Genomic DNA, 21,192 nt, shown 5'->3' on the forward strand with positions numbered 1-21,192 from the left:
AGTTATATTCCAAATAACTTATTTAATTTTTTTTTTCTCTCTCTGACATAACTGGTTTAATTAAGGAATGTGAAATGAAACGTTTTTACCGTCGAATATTCGCGTATTATTTAGAAAGAAAATGCAACTAGTGTTGCAAGCATACTGGTCTCACATTAATAATACAGCATGTTAGTATTGCATTCCAAAACAGACCTTTAAGCTGCACGCAGAACAACAGAACAGAACAAAGCCTCCTTAAATCTCCTAGTGGCGGGACGCGCATCTCGCGCATTCCACCTTAAGCGCTCAATGTGATCGACGCACGCACGCGTACAGTATGTTTCCGTTTTTTTTTCTTCTCCAGCGCGCTCGCGCCGCAGCTCGAAAGAGTGCGAGCGTCACGTCGAAGGCAACACTGACGCACTTCATCCACTCTATCAAGCTTGAAGCCCATTAGGAATAATGTCTAAGCCGTACCGCGAATGGATCCTGGGCTCCATTGACTCGCTGAGGTCGAGAAAAGCGCGACCGGATCTGGATAGAATTTGCAGAATGGTTAAAAGACGATACGGCTCGGACTGGGACCGAACCCGTTCAGAACTAGAGAAACTGATAGAGGAGCGAACGGTGCTGAAAGTCAACTATAAAGGCTCGGTGTCCTATCGCAACGCGGCAAAGGTGTTGAGAGGCAGGAGAAAAACCGAGCAGAGCAAGTGTGCGGTGAAACAGCCTTCTCCCGCGGACTGGAGCACCGGCAACAGCGCTCTGGGTCCCGTGGATGAGGATCACATGGAGGATATGGAAGTAAGTAAACCGAGCGCTGGCGCACAGAAAGAGAGAGCGGCTGCGCGCCGGCAAAAATCACGCGCAATGCCAAGCATTGGTGTTTTATCACTAGTTTAACTGTTCTGGCGCATGAAACATAAAGGCAAGTGCACACGCAAACACGCGCGCGCGGACTGGCGCAGACGGGGAGCGGCACGAACCTTCATGAGCGTCGGAAAATCGCCAACAATGGAAGCGCTTGTCGAAATCTTTCAGAGCGAGTTTTTGTTTTTAGAGCGCGGACTAAACTTTAGCGATAAAATCCTTGTCAGTTTATCCAAACTCGCTTTTGCACATCGGGGGAAAGTCGCCAAAACATCACGGCTCCGCCGACTGACGCATTTCGCACAAGGAGCGACACATATTTGCAATAGCTAGACAACTGCAATAGCGATTATTTGATGCATTTGTGCTCTTGTACGCGTCGTGACAAAGTCAATACGACAGTTTATCGGGATCATTGAAGCGCAAGTCATTAGACGGGCTGCTAGATGATCCTTTATGTCCGCGCACGCGAAGTGCGAACGAAGTCGTCAGTGCTTCTCGTGAACTTGCGGTACTTATTGATCACGGGTTAACATGTGGACTAAGGTGAACGTTAGCTTTTGATGTGTTTTAAGGGGGAAAATGTCGGCTACAGCCACGTTTAACATTGGCTTGCCTTGGGACGCGCTTGTCTCAGACAGGCAGCGCGCCTCGGAGCGAAGCAGGGCGGGTTTATGAATATTAACTAGGCTGCGTGAAGTTCGCCTGTGGCGTGCCTAATTAATATGAATGAACTCGCCACGCTTCTCTCTCAAGCCGCTGAGGAACCACACGCAACTTAATATTCATGAGCCCGCCCGCTTCGTTTTGATGCAGTTGGAGAACGTTATGTAACTTAATATTCATGAGCCCGATCGCTAGGTTCTGATTCAGCTGTAGAATGTTATGCTACTTAATATGCATGAGCCCGCTCGCTACGTTCTGATGCAGCTGGAGAACGTTACGCTACGTAATATTCATGAGCCCGCCCCGCTTCACTCGCATATCAGCGCGCCTCCGTTCAGCAAACTCTCTCCGTCCGTAATGTCACTCGTTGTACTGTATAAATAAGTTATTTAAATATGTCCACTGCTCTGTTAGTAACGTTACTAATACCTTAGCGCCAACCACCGCCATAACAGGTTTAAAGTGTACGGCTAAAAAAACGGGCGAAGATAAATTTCTGTGTGAATAGACGGTGCGCGCGGCCTTCAGAAACCACTGAAGCTCGATTCGACGATCATCCAGTTTTCTTTGGGAGCATAATCACAAAGTGCGACAGTCGAAATATACTCGTTTAAATGTAAAATGCAGGTATTTGTTGTATTGATAATCAGCATTCAGTTCTGTTTAAAGCCCATGCTGATAGATGTTTTCTTTACTCCACCAGCTTGGCTGCTTATGCTTTCTAGTGAAAATATTTCTGGGCTATTGAACATTCCAGCGTTATTGCCCAGGGTGGTTCACTGAACCCTTAGCAAGGCATGTTGGCACACTATTTAGGTTAAGTTGACATAATGAGAGTCCGCCATTAAATAGTTTATTATAAATGTAAACAATTACAAAACAATTCATGAAACAAAAACAATTAAAATATACAAGCTAACACAAAACTGCATTACATTACAAACTGCCTCATTAAAAATTGGGCCATTTATGTAAAACATTTTAATTCTGAGAACTGAGTTCAACATTTCGGGTTAAAAAAATGCCTTCGTTATATGGTTTTCTGTTTCTTTTGTTGTTTGATTGACATTAATGACATACACAGCAGCAGGTAGGCCTGTAGGCTGCATTTCATAGATGCAAACTCCTCACCTTTCAGTGACAACTCTCCTTTTTGAGATCAAAATAGGTCACTTATGGGATTTGCATAGATCCAGTGAGTGTTTCTATGGAGTGGGGGGTTTGAGATGTGGGAACTTTTGAGGTCTGAGATGTGGGAACGGTGAAGAGAGAGGGCAAGTAACTACAAATGAGCATGTAAAGCAAATATCTTTAAAAACAATTCTGTTCGGAGCATGCCCCCGCCCTACACAATGTTCTCACCTTTTCCCCCCCTTACCTGTTTGCATCCCTGACTTTTACACTGCAGGTCTTGATGCCCAATTCTGATTTGTTGACTATATTTTATTTTTTTTGACAACCTGCTTACATCTTCTTGTTAAAGTGACCCATATCTGATATTTGCATTTACACTATACACTTGGCGAAACAACCAAAAGCAGACATAGTGACCTGGAAAAGCTTTGGTCGAATTGGAAGCGTATAGGTGTGATTTGCAATGAAAGAAGACAAATTGATATTAGAAGCTTTTGGTCTCCAGACCATCTCTAAAGGATTAGTTCACTTTTAAATAAAAAAATCCTGATAATTTACTCACACTCATGTCATCCAAGATGTCCATGTCCTTATTTCTTCAGTCGAAAAGAAATTAAGGTTTTTGATGAAAACATTCCAGGATTTTTCTCCTTATGATAGATTTCAATGGCCTCCAAACGGTTGAAGGTCAAAATTACAGTTTCAGTGCAGCTTCAAAGGGCTTTAAACGATACCAAACGAGGAATAAGGGTCTTATCTAGAGAAACCAAAAAAAAAAAATTTAAATGTATATGCTTTATATAAACACAAATGATCGCCTTCCAAGTGCTTCCTCCAAAAACACACTTTTGTATTCTTCAAAAAGCTTGCGCTGTATGTCCTGCGTTTTGACGGAAGCACTTGGAAAGGCGATCATGTTTATATAAAGCGTATACATTTATATATTTTTTTTTTTGAAAATGACCGTTTTTTTCTAGATAAGACCATCTGGTATCGTTTAAAGCACTTGGAAGCTGTAGTGAAACTAATTTTGACCTTTAACCGTTTGGAGGCCATTGAAGTCCACTATAAGGAGAATAATCCTGGAATGTTTTCATCAAAAACCTTCATTTCTTTTCGTCTGACGAAAGAAGGACATGGACATCTTGGATGACATGGGGGTGAGTAAATTATCAGGAAAATTTAATTTGAAAGTGAACTAATCCTTTAAAGATGGTGCGGAGACCAAAAGCTTGTAATATCAATTTGTCTTCTTTCATTGCAAATTGCACCTATCTGCTTCCAGTTCGACCAAAGCTTTTCCAGGTCACTATGTCTGCTTTTGCCAAGTGTATAGTGTAAATGAAAATATCAGATATGGGTCACTTTAACAAGAAGATGTAAGCAGGTTGTCAAAAAAATCAAATATAGTCAACAAATCAGATTTGGGCATCAAGACATTTGACATTTGAAAGTGAACTAATCCTTTAAAAGTCAGCAAAACATTAGGTTGAGCCTTTGTCCTCCATTGAAAAAGAGTCATGTGATCACATTTGGTGTCCACCTTGATGGCATTCACCATGTCACTTTTTTTAATGACTTTTGACTCGCATTGACGGGAATATCTGATCCGTCTGCTTATGGCAGACGCAGCAGCACATATCCGATTCATATCAGATTTATTTCCATATGTGAATGAGGAAAAACGATCTGAGAATATTGCAATCATGTGCCTTTTTTTCCGGCTTGCACTTTCATGGGTCATATCCGATCTGTGCCAACATGGAAGAAAAAAATCTGAATTGGGTCACTTGTACCATGTAATGTCATTGCAACCTATGAGGCTACTTTAAAGTTGCAATGAAATCAAAATCGAAGTTTTTTGGCTTTTAGTATGAATATGTTAGCCTTACTGTTATCTATAAGCTAGTGTGCTCCAAAACGATGACATAAATTCGCATTTAGAAGATATCGGCGTTTAAAACGTAGTTTCTCACTTCCGCTAAAATGGATTTTCATGACCACCACAGACTTCAGCTTCTCATTAAATCTTCTGTCCAATCAAATGCTCTCTAGAATCTGAAGTCCCACCCCCTCCAACACTGTAAACAGACGCTGAAGCTGCACGGCTGAAATCGGTCACTTGTTCACGTGAACATTTACTCTTTTCTACATGTTGAATGGCACATAGTGCACTATATAGAGGATAGGAAATGAAGACAGTGTAAATATACTTTCCATTGACATGAATGAAGTCTGGTTTCATGTTAGTGTCACTCGAACCGCTGCAGCACGCACACAGTCTGCTTCGGTCCAGAGACAAGAGAGCATATATTCGCAAGTTAAAACGTATCGGACCAATTTGAATTCTGCACAATGCTGTATTTTAAAGCGATATGGAGGAGATTAGGAGGAGAAACGGTTAGAGATTAGAAGAAAACTGTGGTTTTACCGAGCTCAACGGTTCTGGCTGAGCTGTGATATAAACTAAATGATATTGGCTATTTTAAAAAGGGGGAGGGGCTGTTTGATTTGTCCTGCCCTGTCTTCATGTTTCAGTGGAAATTACGTCAACACATTGAATAATGCTGAGCATTCCAAGACACTTCAGTGGGCCTTTAAGACCTTATGCATTGATCCAATATAATGATAATTTCCCCAAAAACTTTCACTTTAGACATAACTGACTGTTTATGTGAAAACATATGACATATAAATGTGTGTATTTGTTTGTTCAAGTGCAGTAAGCCTCAAAAGTGAACTGAATTCAGCGTTCATGTGGATATGCGCCACAGTAAGCCCCCTGTCAGTACCGAATTCAGTACTCTTTCGCAGTTTATTGTGCTTTTAACTCATCATCAAGCATGTCCTGCTTTTTTTTGTCTCATTTATCTGTTTCTTTGCTGCTCTATCATGTTTAAGCAGTCCTGCGCTGCATAGATCTATACATACAGATAAACTATATAGAAATATCGCCCAGCCCTACTCCATGCCTCCCCTGACATGCTCTAGTGCCCCTCACTTTAAAAACCCCTGTAATATGCTGATTTGATGCTCATTGATTATTATCAGTGTTAAAAACAGTTGTGCTGCTTCATATTTTTCTTCTTGAAAAAAGTGGTAGTGATTTACTTTGTATAAAGTTGTATGAAAACACAGTTTCAAATGGCATACCTGATGCGTTCGGTTCAGTGTTGGGGAAAGTTACTTTTAAAAGTAGTGCATTACAATATTGTGTTACTCCCTAAAAAAGTAACTAATTGCATTACTTAGTTACTTTTTATGGAAAGTACATCACGTTTGCGTTACTTTTTCTCACCTGGTCTGTGCTTTCATGTTTGTTTTTTAATAACAACAAATAAGTTATATTTTTTTGGCAAATGTTAAAGGATTAGTTCACTTTCAAATAAAGTTTTCCTAATAATTTTTCTCACCCCTATGTCATCCAAGATGTTCATGTCTTTCTTTCTTCAGTCGAAAAGAAATGAAGGTTTTTGATGAAAACATTCCAGGATTATTCTCCATATAGAGGACTTCAGTGGCTTCCAGATGGCTGAAGATCAAAATTACAGTTTCAGTGCAGCTTCAAAGGGCTTTAAACGACACCAGACAAGGAATAACGGTCTGATCTAGCAAAATGATTGGTCATTTTTGAAAAAAATGTAAATGTATATGCTTTATAAACACAAATGTTCATCGTTCAATTGCTTCCGCCAAAACCGCACTTTCGTATTCTTCAAAAAGCTTACGCTGTATGTCCTACGCCTTCCCTATTCTATTTACCAGTTCCTTTTTTTCGTAAGTAGAAGTTATTTTGACGGAAGCACTTGGAAGGTGATCATTTGTTTATATGAAGCATATACATTTAAAAAAAATTCGAAAATGAGCGATGGTTTCACTAGATAAGACCCTTATTCCTCGTCTTGTATCATTTAAAGCCCTTTGAATCTGCACTGAAACTTTAATTTTGATCTTCAACCGTTTGGAGGCCATTGAAGTCCACTATAAGGAGAATAATCCTGGAATGTTTTCATCAAAAACCTTAATTTCTTTTTGACTGACGAAAGAAAAACATGAACATCTTGGATGACATTGGGGTGAGTAAATTATCAGGAAAATTTTATTTGAAAGTGAACTACCGTAATCCTTTTAAGGCCCTTTCACACCAAAAGTGAAACGAATAAGCCTCAGGCTGAAGGAAATGCATATTTACGCCTGAACAGTAGAGGGCGCAACTCAAACAAACCTTTCAGCTGTGCTGCCATTCTGGATTAAAAAAGAATGGGATACAGGAGAAGGAAGTTCATCACTCTTATTTCTAAATCTAATATAAAATAGTTTTGCTTATTAGTATGGTTGAATTAGATCATCGAAGGTCAGCAGAAAATACATTGGTTAATAAATTGAGATTAAATACATATAAAAGTATATTTGTGTAATTTAATATAATTATTACAGGTTTGCGTACAATTCTGAGATTCCATTTCACAGTTTTTATTCATTTTGAGGAATATTGAATGTTTTCGTGCAAGTGAGATGAGTAAATGGATGTTCACATTTAACTTTGTTGTAAATTGAAAAAGTAATGCGTTACTTTACTAGTTACTTGGAAAAGTAATCTGATTATGTAACTCAAGTTACTTGTAATGCATTACTCCCAACACTGGTTCTGTTGAAGCCTTATGTTGCACTGGGTTGTAGGTAGACTGTGGCTGTGTATTTGTCTAACAGTGATCAAGTAAAGTAAAATAAAATCTGCAATCGTTTTAGGACGAGATGTCGACGACAGCAGGAATGGACAGCAGTATGGATGAGGAGGGTGATGAGAGCAGTCTGGATGCCATGTGCGCTCAGAGCACCGCTGACTCGGGCATCAGCATGAGTCCCATCACCAGCAGTAACACCAGTCTGCCTGTTCCCTCACCCACTTCCTCAAAGAACTCTCCTACCCATGATGGTCTGAGGCAGGACGCCGACTGCGCTTACACTCTGCCCGAGCACATACAGTCAGCAGCCCAGCAGGACACAGGTATGTACAGTAATTAAAATAAATTGGTTAAAGAATCAGTCTTTTGAAACCGTACTGCAAATTAACATGATGAAGTCAGCATGAAATGGAAGCTGTGATCATCTTTTCTTTCCTATTGTGACATACATCCAAGTAAAACAGCTGAACAAGAAAAAAATGAGAGCGGGGCTTGATTTTATCCACGGGGAATTGATTGGATGGTTGTGGTTTGCTATTGGTGGATCTTATGCGAGTGACGGTTTGCTCCGCCCTCACGCCAGTAAACACATCATCAGAGAAGAGATGTTGCAGTAAGAGGGAAGGGAAGTTATTTTGATCAACGATTATGAGGACAAACGGACATTCTTGCAGTGAAAACTCACCAATAATCTTTATATATTATGTTTTAGTTGCAGTATGAATACAACTGCCTGTACATTTTTTTTGTTTAAAATTACTGAAATCAATTGTAAACCTGTCCCAATTTTGAAATATTGTTTTTGCATTTTTACAGCTTGTATTATTGCAAAAAACATGAATATCCTGTAAAAACAATGTCCCTGTGTAAATCTATTATTGAGCATTATGAGGACCAGCAAATAAAAGTATTACATATAGTAGATTAATACTATCATTAAACCTCAAGCCTATAAACATTGATTTTATCTTACTTGCTGACATGAGAGGATCACTCACGCACTGTTTGGAAGCAAACAGGTTTGAAAGACGATAGACAAGTGTAGTTTATAAATAAATCATTTGGAAAGATCACTTGAAAATATGAGAAATTAATGGAATTTACTGTAACACAGTGGGAGGATGGTTGAACAGATAGCAATCTATGGGTGCTTCTCGATGTCCCTCCTCATTTCCTCGCTCCTCCGTCCTCCATCCTATGACCCGGAAACCGATCGAGCTCAGCCATCTTGAAGGACATCTCAATTCTCTGATTGCACCATGAGGAGGCGGGGATCGAGGAGTCATGAGCGAGGATACAGAGGTGTATCCTTTGCGGACGTTTTTCTCGTCGAGAAACATGACGCATGCATAAATTCTCCTCCCCCTTCATATCTGTCACAAAAATTTAAATATATACAGTTTAAATAAACTTTACATTTCACATATTTCAATGGGGCATCTTGCTTTATTAATATTTATTATATATTTTTTTAGGGATGTCCAGATCCGATCATGTGATCGGAAATCGGGCCCGATCAAGTGGTTTCAGACTCGATCGGAATCGGACGTTACCTCCCGATCAGGACTCGGATATGTATTAGGGGTGCAACGGTTCTCGGTAAAAAAAAATCGAACCGTACCGTATGGTGTTTAAAATAGCAACGTGGAAAACGGACAGAGTTCAAATAATGTACGTTTCAGTCGATGGATGCGCAAAACGTTACAACAACGATAATCAAAACGCGTGGACAAAACAGTCACTCTTTGTAAACTGTTCACTGCGAGTGCCGTCTGCTCTCATGTCCAGTCATTTACGCCGTCATAACCCGGGTGTTGATACAGGTGAGACCTGAACAGCACACGTTGCTATCTGTGTTTAAACTAACTCATTTAAGCCTTGCTGATTTAAACCTTCAAGAACAAGACGCGAAAGAGAACTCGCACGCGCTGTGAGAAGATTTGTGTGCGCTCATCCGAAGCGCGCACACGCTTATTCCAGTCAGCGCGCAAATACTGAGTTCTCTTTCAAGTCTTGCGCTTCGGCGGACAAATTCATACAAAAATTATTTAAAAATGCCCGTCCTAGCGAGTATCCTAGCAAACATAGTCGGTTATGTCTTAAGTGAACGTATATTAGTCGAGAAAGACAGCGCATGTGGAACAGTATATGTACTGGATTGTGCATGCCTTAAAGGGAGAAAAACTATTCCTGCTGCCTGTTTTTAATGTTAAATAAAACAACAAATAACAAAGAAATCACTCACTGCTCTTGACTGAATAGTTTTTTTAACTTCAATAATGATTAATCTTTATTTATTTTATACAGTAAAGATAATATGCAGTGATATTTTATATTTGATTACTTTATCCATTTTCTGTTCGTGAAAACGACTGTTAGATACCTGAAAAACATGAAAAGCACTCTTCCTGGATCTGTTTTTTCGCTCTTCTTTATTCTTTTTCATGTATTATAGAAGTATCGGATCGGGACTCGGTATCGGTAGATACTCAAAATCAAATGACTCGGACTCGAGGGCAAAAAAACGTGATTGGGACATCCCTATATTTTTTTAAATAACCAAACTTTAATAACATGTGGGTAGATCCCTCGCGTGCAGCTGATGACGCTTTGAAGTGACGCTAAAGGGAGCGAGGATATATAATTTTACTTGATTCACTTCCTCCATCCTTGTTTCTTTTCCTTGTGTCCTTCCCTCGCATCCTGAAGGGGTGGAGCTAAAATTTGAGGATAGGAAGCGAGGATAGGAAACGAGGATGCACAAATAAGAATTGAGAAGCACCCTTCATGTATGGGCTCTTTTGATTGGATCATATTGTTTCATATGGAGTCCCTAAAGGGACATGGTGAAGGAAAAAAAACATGAGATGGGAGAAAAAACTAGATGTCATTGGTTTTGCGTTTGCTAGCTAAACTTTTGCAAACACAAAGTTCCTTGAGAGAATGCAAAATATTTTTTGAGTGAGACACATTGACTAATTTCCTCCCATCATATTTTTTATTTCTTTCAAAAATATTTTTTTCCCTTTAGGGCAGGGGTGTCCAATCCTGCAGAGTTTAGCTCCAACCCCAATTAAACACACCTGAAGTATCTAATCAAGGTCATACCAGGCATAATAAAACTTACATGCAGGTGTGCTAAACTCTGCAGGACATTGGCCCTCCAGGACCGAGTTTGGACACCCTTGCTTTAGGAGCTCCGTAGCATCAGGTTATCATTTTTGTTTTGCAGAAAAATTGTGGAAAAAGACAAAAATGCCGCAAATAATGCAGCAATTTGCTGAATTGAATCATTTTTGTGATCACAAGTATCTTGACGGCCACTCAAATGTAGTGATTTTTTTGAAATTGCAAATATTTTATTAATATATTTTATATAATATATAATATATACTTAGGCAAAACTTATTTTCCCTGCCACAGATGATCCGTGGTGATAGTGTAATTAAATGTTTTTCTGGGATTCTCCTACACTAAAGTGACAATTAAAATAATCTGTGTGTCTTGAATTTCACAAACAAGGGTCCATTCAACGCTGGATTTGCACAAAAGATTAACATGACGGCACATGCTGGTCGATGAGTTGAATCAACTCTACAGCAACTACATAAATTTATCCACTAACCGTTCAGAAATGTCCAGTTTCATTCTAAAAGTTGTAACTTTCTGAGTCTCTCCATCAGTGTCGACTCCAGTTTGATCAATGTAAGGCTGAACACCGTTACTGACAATCCTCATTTTGGCTGTGTGAGATTCTCCAGCTTTGTTGTTGTTGAGCAACTGAATTGCAAGCTGTTAAAGCTCCGCCCTCTTCTGGAAAGAGGCCGGGAGCAGCAGCTCATTTGCATTTAAAGGGACACACACAAAAATGATTTTTGTTCAGACCCAAATATAAACCCAAGCTATAATAAATGATCTGATTGAGCCGAAACTTTACAGACACATTCTGGGGACACCAGAGACGTATTACATATTGTAAAAGGGTTATTATAGGTCCCCTTTAATAATTGATGAAAGTGACATAGCTCTGACAGAAGAAGCCAAGATTTCAGCGAAAACAGTTGGTAAATGTGTAAGACGCTGGCCTAAAGAGATTTCAGCTGATGTTATTTGTCATTGTAACCCACAGGATCCGTGGAGTTTCTGCCGCAGCCAGCGGCCATCTGTCTCTCCGCTCTTAAAGCCGAGGAGGAGCCGAGGGTGGAGGAGAGCGTGCCCACCCCTGATCCAGTCATGCCTGTAAGCACGTCCGTCCTGCTTCCAATCACAGCACATCTGTCATGTTCCTCTGTGTCATATTGTGTGTGTCTGTCTTCAGGAAGAGGCGGTGATGGCAGACGGTGGGCCTCATGCTGTCTCTGATCATGCTGAGGAGGGTGAGGATTCTGCCTGTGTTTCTTAACCTTCATAGCATAACAGGGGCAGAAATGAATTTTTCCATTTAAAGGCAATTTCTGAGAAACGCTGTTGAAAGTGGATCGGACCGAGCAGCACAACACATGTAGCCAATCAGCAGTAGGGGGCGTGTCCACTCATTATGGGGGAGGAGAGAAGGAGAGATTTGAAGAAAGACTGTAGACTGAGAGACATTACAAAAGAGAAAAGATCAGAGGAATATCACTGTAAAAAGAAGGGTTATGATCAGGCAAGTGCTTTAGGACCCGCGTTAATATTAGAAAAGCGCTGGAGAAACCAAAGTTTTGTGGTTTCTGCTCCATACATGAGTAACATTGGTTTTGTTGTTGCACAGAACTGAGATATGCTGTTGCTGTTGTAATGTTAGCGATAGTCACAGGAGGGTTTTGAGTGTCATTGTATGTCTGGAGCTGCTGTGCTGCTGGTGACAACCAACCCTTGCTTGTATATACTCTTGTGTACTCATTTTTTGTTCTTACATGCCATTCATTCATCATCATCTTAACTTTATTTTTGCTTCGCTTCAGCTATGAAAAAGAGACATCCACTCTTGCATTGTGTGTTTGTACATTTTGGGGGTGGAGCAATGAAGGAAGGGGTGTGTTTGTTTGGGTTCATTTCAAATATCAACAGTGTTTCTCAGAAATTGCTTACAGCACCTTTTAAAGCCCCCAGAAGTGATTTCCAGAGTCTTTTTTTTAACCTTTGTGATGGTAATTTTTATGTTTACCTTATTAAATGTATCTGTGTTGTCTTTTTTTATGTGTATCTTGTATAAGTCAAATATGTTAACTGACCAATTACTTCAGTCTTTTAGAATACTATAGACTGTTGCCAATAAAATTTATCAACATCAGAAGCCATCATTTGAATTTTAAAGGAGAACAGAAGCTGCATCTGAAATGGTATTAATGTTTATTTACACATATACATTGTAAAATGCTGCTCATAAGTGATATACATGCATTTACAATACAAATACATCATGTATAGCCTACATAAAGTATATACATTATAAAATTAAAAAAACATGAACTCATTACAGGGTAGGGCTGCAGTTTTATTACAAAAATCATTTCTGTTGATTATTGTTCTTGATATTGTAATAATGATTGTTAATGTCAATGAATAGAGTATAGAAACCTTTGTGTTTTGGGGAAACAGCTTATTATATTCCTGTAGGCTACACAGACAAAACAAGCTGTTTATTAATACATTTTTACACATTAGAAAATCAGGACTTCAGATTGGTTATTTTTAGTAGCATAAAAAACAAAACGTTTATTTAAACTACGAATAAAATGAGTGAGTGAGCATTTGCACTGAACAGGCGCTTTCACCAGTGACTAATGTAAACGCCTCTGATTGGCCATTGCTTTCATATGCTCGACAGAAACACACGTGATTGGTTGTAATGCTCAATACTACTACTACTACAAAAAAAAAAAAGTGTAAAAAATGAGCAGATCTAAATGTTTTGCCACAATCGACATTGCTTCAGTAATGTCCACCCCCCCCCCCCCCCCACATCTTAATTTTGGGGGCCATTTTAGTGGCATTTTTGCCCTAAATCCCCATTAATTTTCAAACCTGCACCATATCTATTAACTCACTATACATTCATTTTTTTCTTTTTCCCTAAATTGTGCTTTCTCAGGTGACATGTGCAATAAGGAGCCCAAGCTTACAACAGAGGAAGAAACAATTCCAAACAATGGAGGGATGAATAATGGAAAGTGAGTGAAAGCTAACATTTTCTTTGTATCTTTGTCAATAAACACTGAAATATTGAGACGTAAAGTTCTAGTGTGTCATTGCTGTGGCATCAAGCAGAATTGGACAAATAGTAAATGTTTTCAAACAAACCGCTAACAGGGAACATTCTCAGATCATTGGTTAACGTTCTGGCAAGGTTCTGTCAAAGTTCTTACGTTTATAGAACGTCCGTTCATAGTTATCTAGTCTTTAATAACCTTCTCACACTGTTAGCCCGGATAAGTTGAATTTACTTAAAAAATTTGAGGAAACTGGTTGCCCTAAAAAAAATAAGTAATGATTAAGTAATGTGAACTTAATAATTCGAGTTCATTTAACTTAAAATGTTTTGTAATATTAATTACTTTGTAGTTACTACAACTAGTATATTTAAGTTCAATGTACTAAGCAAGTTAACTTGCCACCAATCAAAATTCATCCATGCCTCCCATCATGCATTGCTGCATGAATAAATTATGAGCTGAATTGTCTTAGTAATTTTCTTTATTCTCACTATTTAAATTTTGCTGTTTTTCTGTGACTTTTTAGTAGCTTGTTTTCTAATGTTCAGAGTTGATCTGTTTATCAGAACATGTTGCTTGTCACCGTCGTTGAGATTCACAGGCTGATTCTTGATGTCTGTATGTGCCTACAATATATATATATCTATATATATTTTTTTTGTGATAAGGACAACTTAAAAAAAATTGTATTGTAGAAGTTGATCCTCTGCTGTAGAATCACAGTGCTGCTGTAATCAATAATGTAAATCTAACTCAGAGATTGGGCTCTAAATGAGTTCAGTGATTCAGATCAAATAATGATTATGTGAAAACATAACCAACACCACCTGATCATCTTTTAACTTTGCTTGTCTGGTTGGTTTTAATGCAGTTAAAACTGCCCAAACAAAATCTAATATTAAAAAGTTAAGGGTCAAGAGCTCAACTAAAACAAACCCTGACCTCGATGATGGTAACTTTTTCTCCTTTGGTGAAAAACTATAAAAAGGTAAATGTTAGGAAAAAATGTCTGTAGAACAGCCAAAACAAATGTTCCAACTGCTCATCAACAGCTCCTTGAATTCATACACACCACGACAAAATGGCGTCATTACCTCCCGCAAACCAGTGTGAAGGAGGCGTGGTCAGGAGAAAAACTTCATAATTTAAGTGCATTTAACTTACATTTATTAATACATTCAAATACACCCACAAATTAGTAGAATTTACTTATATTTTATAAGTAATGCAACCAAACTAAGTATATTGTAATTATATTTTTAAGTAAATATAAAATCCGGGCTAAGAGTGCAGAATGTTGTTAATGGAATGTTTGTTTCTGAATATTGTATCTAATGTTTTTAAACATTACTAATTGCTACTTGTTTCAAAACATTCACAATTCAAAAAGTAATATTACTATATTATGTTTGTAAAATTATAAAACGGAACAAATTCCCTTATTTTTTTGCTAACCTTCACATAAACAAGAGCATTTTTAAAACATTTTTAAAAAATGGACACTTTGAACATTCCGAGAACATTCAGAAATAACATTTCCATAACTTAATGGGAACGTTATCAAAAAGTATTTTTGTCAGCTGGGACGTGCCATTAGTCAGGTCGCACCACCTCAAACTCATACCATTGTTATGATATGGAGAAGCCTAGTCTGCATTTGCTCATAAACTTTGAGGTGTTGATCTGTTTTTGTTTTTTTCTCAGTGATGTGGTAAAGGAAGAAGTCGGGCAGGACCCTTTGCTTTGGAGCGTGACGGATGTGGCCCGATACTTCACGTCTGTGGGTTTCCCTGAGCAGGCACTGGCTTTCAGGACACAGGTTAGAGCTGTAGTCAAACAAACCTGAAAAAAACATGTGCTTGTTATACTTTAACCCAAAATCTTAAGAAAGAAAGAAAGAAAAAATATATGTTTTGCCAAACAGAAATTAAGTCTTAATTTTACAATGCAAAAGATGTAATTTTCATGATAATTAAGTATATTTTCCCCCAATACATAATACTATAATGGCAGAAAAATGCACAACATGTTTCTTTAATTTATGCTTATTTTAAACTTGCCACAGTGTTGGAAAAACAAATGTCAGGATATTTTTAAATGGCTATTTCCAGTAATAAAAAACAGTAATTTTGTGAAATATTATTACAATTTAAATGAACTGTTTTCTATTGTAATATATATTAAAATGTAATTTATTCCTGTGATATCAGCATCATTACTCCAGTCTTCAGTGTCACATGATCCTTCAGAAATCATTTGAATATGCTGATTTGCTGCTCAAGAAACATTTCTTATTATTATCAAAGTTGAAAACACTTGCGCTGCTTAATATTTTTGTAGAAACCATAACACATTTTTCAGGATCATTTGATGAATAGAAAGTTTAAAAGAACAGCATTTATTTGAAATTAAAATAGAAACATTATAATTATCACTTTTGATCAATTTAATGTGTCCCTGCTGAATACAAGTATTAAACCTTTGCACTCAAGTGTACATCATGTCTTTTTATTGCCACAAGTTAAATGCCCTGGATCGGTGCGGCAGATCTCCAGTAATGTTCGTATCTCTCAACAGGAAATAGATGGGAAGTCCTTACTGCTGATGCAGCGCAGTGACGTGTTGACTGGTCTGTCGATCAGACTTGGCCCCGCTCTCAAAATCTATGAGAATCATGTGAAGGTACTGCAGAGAAGCCACTTTCAGGAGGACAGCCGACTCTTCTCATAGTGCTCGTTTCCAGCAAAACGGACTGAAATGCTCCTGGTTTAGAGCGCAGGCCATGAAATGAGGGGACACTTTAACTCTTTAAGACTTATTTTGCACAATCCTCCTCAGTCGATCTTCTCTTCTTCCTGGTGAGGACATGCCGCATGATTCAGCCCTGCAGTCTGTTCTTCTGTTCTGTTCTGTCTGCGTCCATCTCTCCATCCCTCACAGGGCTGATGGGACCATTGATCTTAGTAGAAGTGTTATTTTTTTTTCTATGGTGGAGCTTTTCATTCACCAGTGTTTTTTGTCAGATATAATTTACAGTGTAGCAATATTGTATAAACATTGTTCTTGTCCAGTTAAATGTATGATGTTCAGTGATGTTTTACAGCAGTCTTTAAATGGACATGCAAAGTTAGGAAATAAATTCCAGTTTCCGAACCTGAAACTGCACATTTGGCATCAATCTTTTCTGTTATACGTCGCGCCTGCCAAGCAGAGACGTGGAGTGAGTTATTAGCTATGTTTCCAGCCACCTTATTTTCATGTCAGTTTTGGGATATCGCCTGAAAATATGTGACCCGTGTTGGCAAAAATGAGTCAGAATGCGCATAGGCTAATTACAGGCAAAAGTCAAAAATTTGGTTGAATTTGAGGTTTTCACTAAAATGAGTTCATTTAGCATTCATCTAGCGATCCCAATGCTCCAAATAGCAATTAAGCATCTGAAAGTATCTTTATCTGTATGTATTCTGAGAGGAGTGCCTTTCCTTTGAAAAGAAAAACTGAAATACCACATGGTCCTAAGTATTCAGACCCTTTGCTGTGACACATTTAACTCAGGTGCTGTCCATTTCTTCTGATCATCCTTGAGATGGTTCTACACCTTCATTTGAGTCCAGCTGTGTTTGATTATACTGATTGGACTTGATTAGGAAAGCCACACACCTGTCTATATAAGACCTTACAGCTCACAGTGCATGTCAGAGCAAATGAGAATCATGAGGTCAAAGGAACTGCCTGAAGAGCTCAGAGACAGAATTGTGGCAAAGCACAGATCTGGCCAAGGTTACAAAAAAAATTCTGCTGCACTTAAGTTTCCTAAGAGCACAGTGGCCTCCATAATCCTTAAATGGAAGACGTTTGGGACAACCAGAACACTTCCTAGAGCTGGCCGTCCGGCCAAACTGAGCTATCGGGGGAGAAGAGCCTTGGTGAGAGAGGTAAAGAAGAACCCAAAGATTACTGTGGCTGAGCTCCAGAGATGCAGTCAGGAGATGGGAGAAAGTTGTAGAAAGTCAGCCAACATTGCAGCCCTCCACCAGTCGGGGCTTTATGGCAGAGACACATGAAAGATTCTCTGGTCTGATGAGACCAAGCTAGAACTTTTTGGCCTTAATTCTAAGCGGTATGTGTGGAGAAAACCAGGCACTGCTCATCACCTGTCCAATACAGTCCCAACAGTGAAGCATGGAGGTGGCAGCATCATGCTGTGGGGGTGTTTTTCAGTTGCAGGGACAGGACGACTGGTTGCAATTGAGGGAAAGATGAATGCAGCCAAGTACAGGGATATCCTGGACGAAAACCTTCTCCAGAGTGCTCAGGACCTCAGACTGGGCCGAAGGTTTACCTTCCAACAAGACAATGACCCTAAGCACACAGCTAAAATAACGAAGGAGTGGTATCACAACAACTCTGTGACTGTTCTTGAATGGCCCAGCCAGAGCCCTGACTTAAACCCAATTGAGCATCTCTGGAGAGACCTAAAAATGGCTGTCCACCAACGTTTACCATACAACCTGACAGAACTGGAGAGGATCTGCAAGGAGGATTGGCAGAGGATCTCCAAATCCAGGTGTGAAAAACTTGTTGCATCTTTCCCAAAAAGACTCATGGCTGTATTAGATCAAAAGGGTGCTTCTACTAAATACTGAGCAAAGGGTCTGAATACTTAGGACCATGTGATATTTCAGTTTTTCTTTTTTAATAAATCTGCAAAAATGTCAACAATTCTGTGTTTTTCTGCCAATATGGGGTGCTGTGTGTACATTGAGGGGGAAAAAAAAGAACTTAAATGATTTTAGCAAATGGCTGCAATATAACACAGAGTGAAAAATTTAAGGGGGTCTGAATACTTTCCGTACCCACTTTACATCATTTTTAAGATTTGTTAGTAGAATGAAAATAATAACTCATTTTTTAAAATTTGCTCATTGTGACTCATTTTGCCAGCACGGGTCACATATACTGAATGGAGACGCCAATATGTGCATAAAAAAATGCATGCGCTTGATTTAGACAGATAGAATTTTTTTTATCTTATAAGAAGACTGGCATTACCATTTACCGAATAAATGCTGCATTCACGCCATATACTCCCAGATAGCACACATACGTCTGCAAGATGTCTGATAGACGTCTTTAAGATGTCAATTTTACATGTATTCTAAATCATAAACATCTTAAAGACATTTTCTAAACGTCTATTTGACATTTGACAGGAAACGTCCTATAGGCGTATTGCAGATGAGCAAACACATCTTACAGTCTCCGAGATTTCAGTGTGCTATCAGGGCTGTAAAAAAAGATGGACGATGCACCTTCACTCTCTACCATTGTAGAAAAGTGAAGACGCCACTGTCCCAATATGGTGCTGACATCTTGTGCTGATTTGGGACCCGAGTTTGTGCAGTAGTGAGCGAAGTGGAGCCGCGGAATCAAGGCCCAACCCACCCTCCCACAGACTCGATCGCAACCAGAGTCTAACCCTATCCTTAACTCATGTTGGTGTGAAATAAACAAAGTAAAATTATAGCTCCAATCTCCTCCCGAATATCCCAGGAAAAGTTCATTCAGAGAAGCGGTCAATCTCAGATGTCAATTATGACGTCACACTCCTGTTTTTATAGCATCAAATAACTAACTAAAACCAAACTTATTTAAAAAAACAAACACTTACATCAGTGTGTTTAAAAAAATATATATATATTTGAAGTGTAATTTAAAGGGTTAGTTCACCCAAAAATGAAAATTCTGTAATTTATTACTCTCTCTCATGTCGTTCTACACCCATAAGACCTTCATTCATCTTTGGAACACAAATTAAGATATTTTAGTTGAAATCCGATGGCTCCGTAAGGCCACCATAGCCAGCAATGACATTTCTTCTCTCAAGATCTATTAATGTACTAAAAACATATTTAAATCAGTTCATGTGAGTACAGTGGTACAATATTAATATTATAAAGCCACGAGAATATTTTTGGCGCGACTTATTTAGTGATTGCTGATTTCAAAACACTGCTTCAGGAAGCATCGGAGCATTATGAATCAGCGTATCGAATCATGATTCAGATCACGTGTCAAACTGCCAACGGCTGAAATCACGTGACTTTGGCGCTCCGAACAGCTGATTCGACACACTGATTCATAATGCTCTGATGCTTCCTGAAGCAGTGTTTTGAAATCAGCAATCACTAAATAAGTCATTATTTAGGTTTTTTTTGGCGCTCCAAAAATATTCTCGTGGCTTTATCATATTATTATTGAACCACTGTACTCACATGAACTGATTTAAACATGTTTTTAGTACCTTTATGGATCTTGAGAGAGGAAGTGGAGGCCTCACTGAGCCATCAGATTTCAACTAAAATATCTTAATTTGTGTTCTGAAGATGAACGAAGGTCTTACGGGTGTGAAACGACATGAGAGTGAGTAATAAATTACAGAATTTTCATTTTTAATCGTTTAGTTTTTCTTGCATCCCATTAGATTACATGGAACAGGTACTTTTCAGAACTTGTGCGGCACACTAGGCTCACGCCATGTTGTAATTACCATAATTTTGTGATGACAATACGCACGTTCTAAGCTATTCACATCCTCGGACTGGGAATTATGCCTTTTTTATGGCAACATTATCAACACCTAAATTAATTTGCAGCGGTCAGGTGAAACAGCAGTCATGCGGTACAAGAGCTCTCAGAAAATTAGCTGTGTTCATGCCATGTCATAAATAAAGCTCTGTATGCTTTCGAATCGCTCTCAGGGTACTTTAATGTCATACACCGATCAGTCTGCACAGCACTGCTTCAAGTCAAACACACCTTAAATCTGTAGTGGTCAGGTGGTACAAGTCTCCGAAAATTACGAGTTTACACATTGTAATTACAAGCACCTGAAGTCTTTTTACAGTTCATGATCATTACGGTAACTGCGACATGGCGTCAACGCAACTATTCTCAGGTTACAATTTGTAATTACGAGTTCTACTTAATCGCTTTTTACAAGTTACGATAATTACGACATGGTATGAACACACCTAAATCCCTCAATATCCCTCAATATCCCGCAACAAAATACTCACGTGACTTTCCCTCAACCTGTGATTGGATAACTGGACTAAGCAGCGGACCTATCAAATTGCAGCATCTCTTTTGATCTTTCTGAAATGAACACATGGGATGGAGACATTGCTTTATTTGCAAATGTTTTAGGAGACATTCCAATTTTGTGCACAAGTACAATTCGCAACTTTGGAAGGAAGCATGGCTAATGACTGCACAACAAATTAATTTACTGCAAGAGAAGCGTTCATATTGGTTATAATAGTGAAAGAGAAAGCATAGTTGATTGTGATTCAGATGGCTGAATCCCATATAAACAAGTCCAGGTCACATTTCAGCCGAAAGTCAAAAGAAAGTACACTACTGTTCAAAAGTCTGGGGTTAGTAAGATATTTTAAATAAATGAATACTTTTATTCAACAAGGATGCATTTAAATGATCAAAAGTAACAGTTAAGTCATTTATAATGTTAGAAAACTTAATTCTTTTGATCTTTATATTCATCAAAGAAAATAAAATAAATGTTTCTTGAGCATCAAATCTGATTAGAAGGATCATGTGACACTGAAGACTGGAGTAAGGATGCTGAAAATTCAGCTTTG

General features: G+C 38.6%; 1 protein-coding gene across 1 annotated transcript; it reads left to right on the forward strand.

Annotated features, from left to right (window-relative positions):
- Window positions 1–356: 356 nt before the first annotated feature.
- samd1a (sterile alpha motif domain containing 1a) lies at window positions 357–19,312 on the forward strand. The gene is made up of 7 exons (XM_067381405.1): window positions 357–786; window positions 7,402–7,660; window positions 11,467–11,576; window positions 11,656–11,713; window positions 13,411–13,489; window positions 15,236–15,350; window positions 16,109–19,312. The coding sequence occupies exons 1-7, from the start codon at window positions 445–447 to the stop codon at window positions 16,259–16,261; spliced, it is 1,116 nt and encodes a 371-aa protein (XP_067237506.1). The 5' UTR covers window positions 357–444; the 3' UTR covers window positions 16,262–19,312.
- Window positions 19,313–21,192: the final 1,880 nt, after the last annotated feature.

Source organism: Chanodichthys erythropterus, chromosome 3 (genome assembly GCF_024489055.1).
Source record: "Chanodichthys erythropterus isolate Z2021 chromosome 3, ASM2448905v1, whole genome shotgun sequence".
NCBI lineage: Eukaryota > Metazoa > Chordata > Actinopteri > Cypriniformes > Xenocyprididae > Chanodichthys > Chanodichthys erythropterus.

Bases quoted from the DNA above. Each gene is read 5' to 3' on its own strand.
- samd1a (XM_067381405.1), top strand. From the start codon at position 445: ATGTCTAAGCCGTACCGCGAATGGATCCTGGGCTCCATTGACTCGCTG. The intron at 7,661-11,466 runs GTATGTACAGTA...TGTAACCCACAG, and splicing joins AGCAGCCCAGCAGGACACAG to GATCCGTGGAGTTTCTGCCG. The intron at 11,714-13,410 runs GTGAGGATTCTG...GTGCTTTCTCAG, and splicing joins CTCTGATCATGCTGAGGAGG to GTGACATGTGCAATAAGGAG.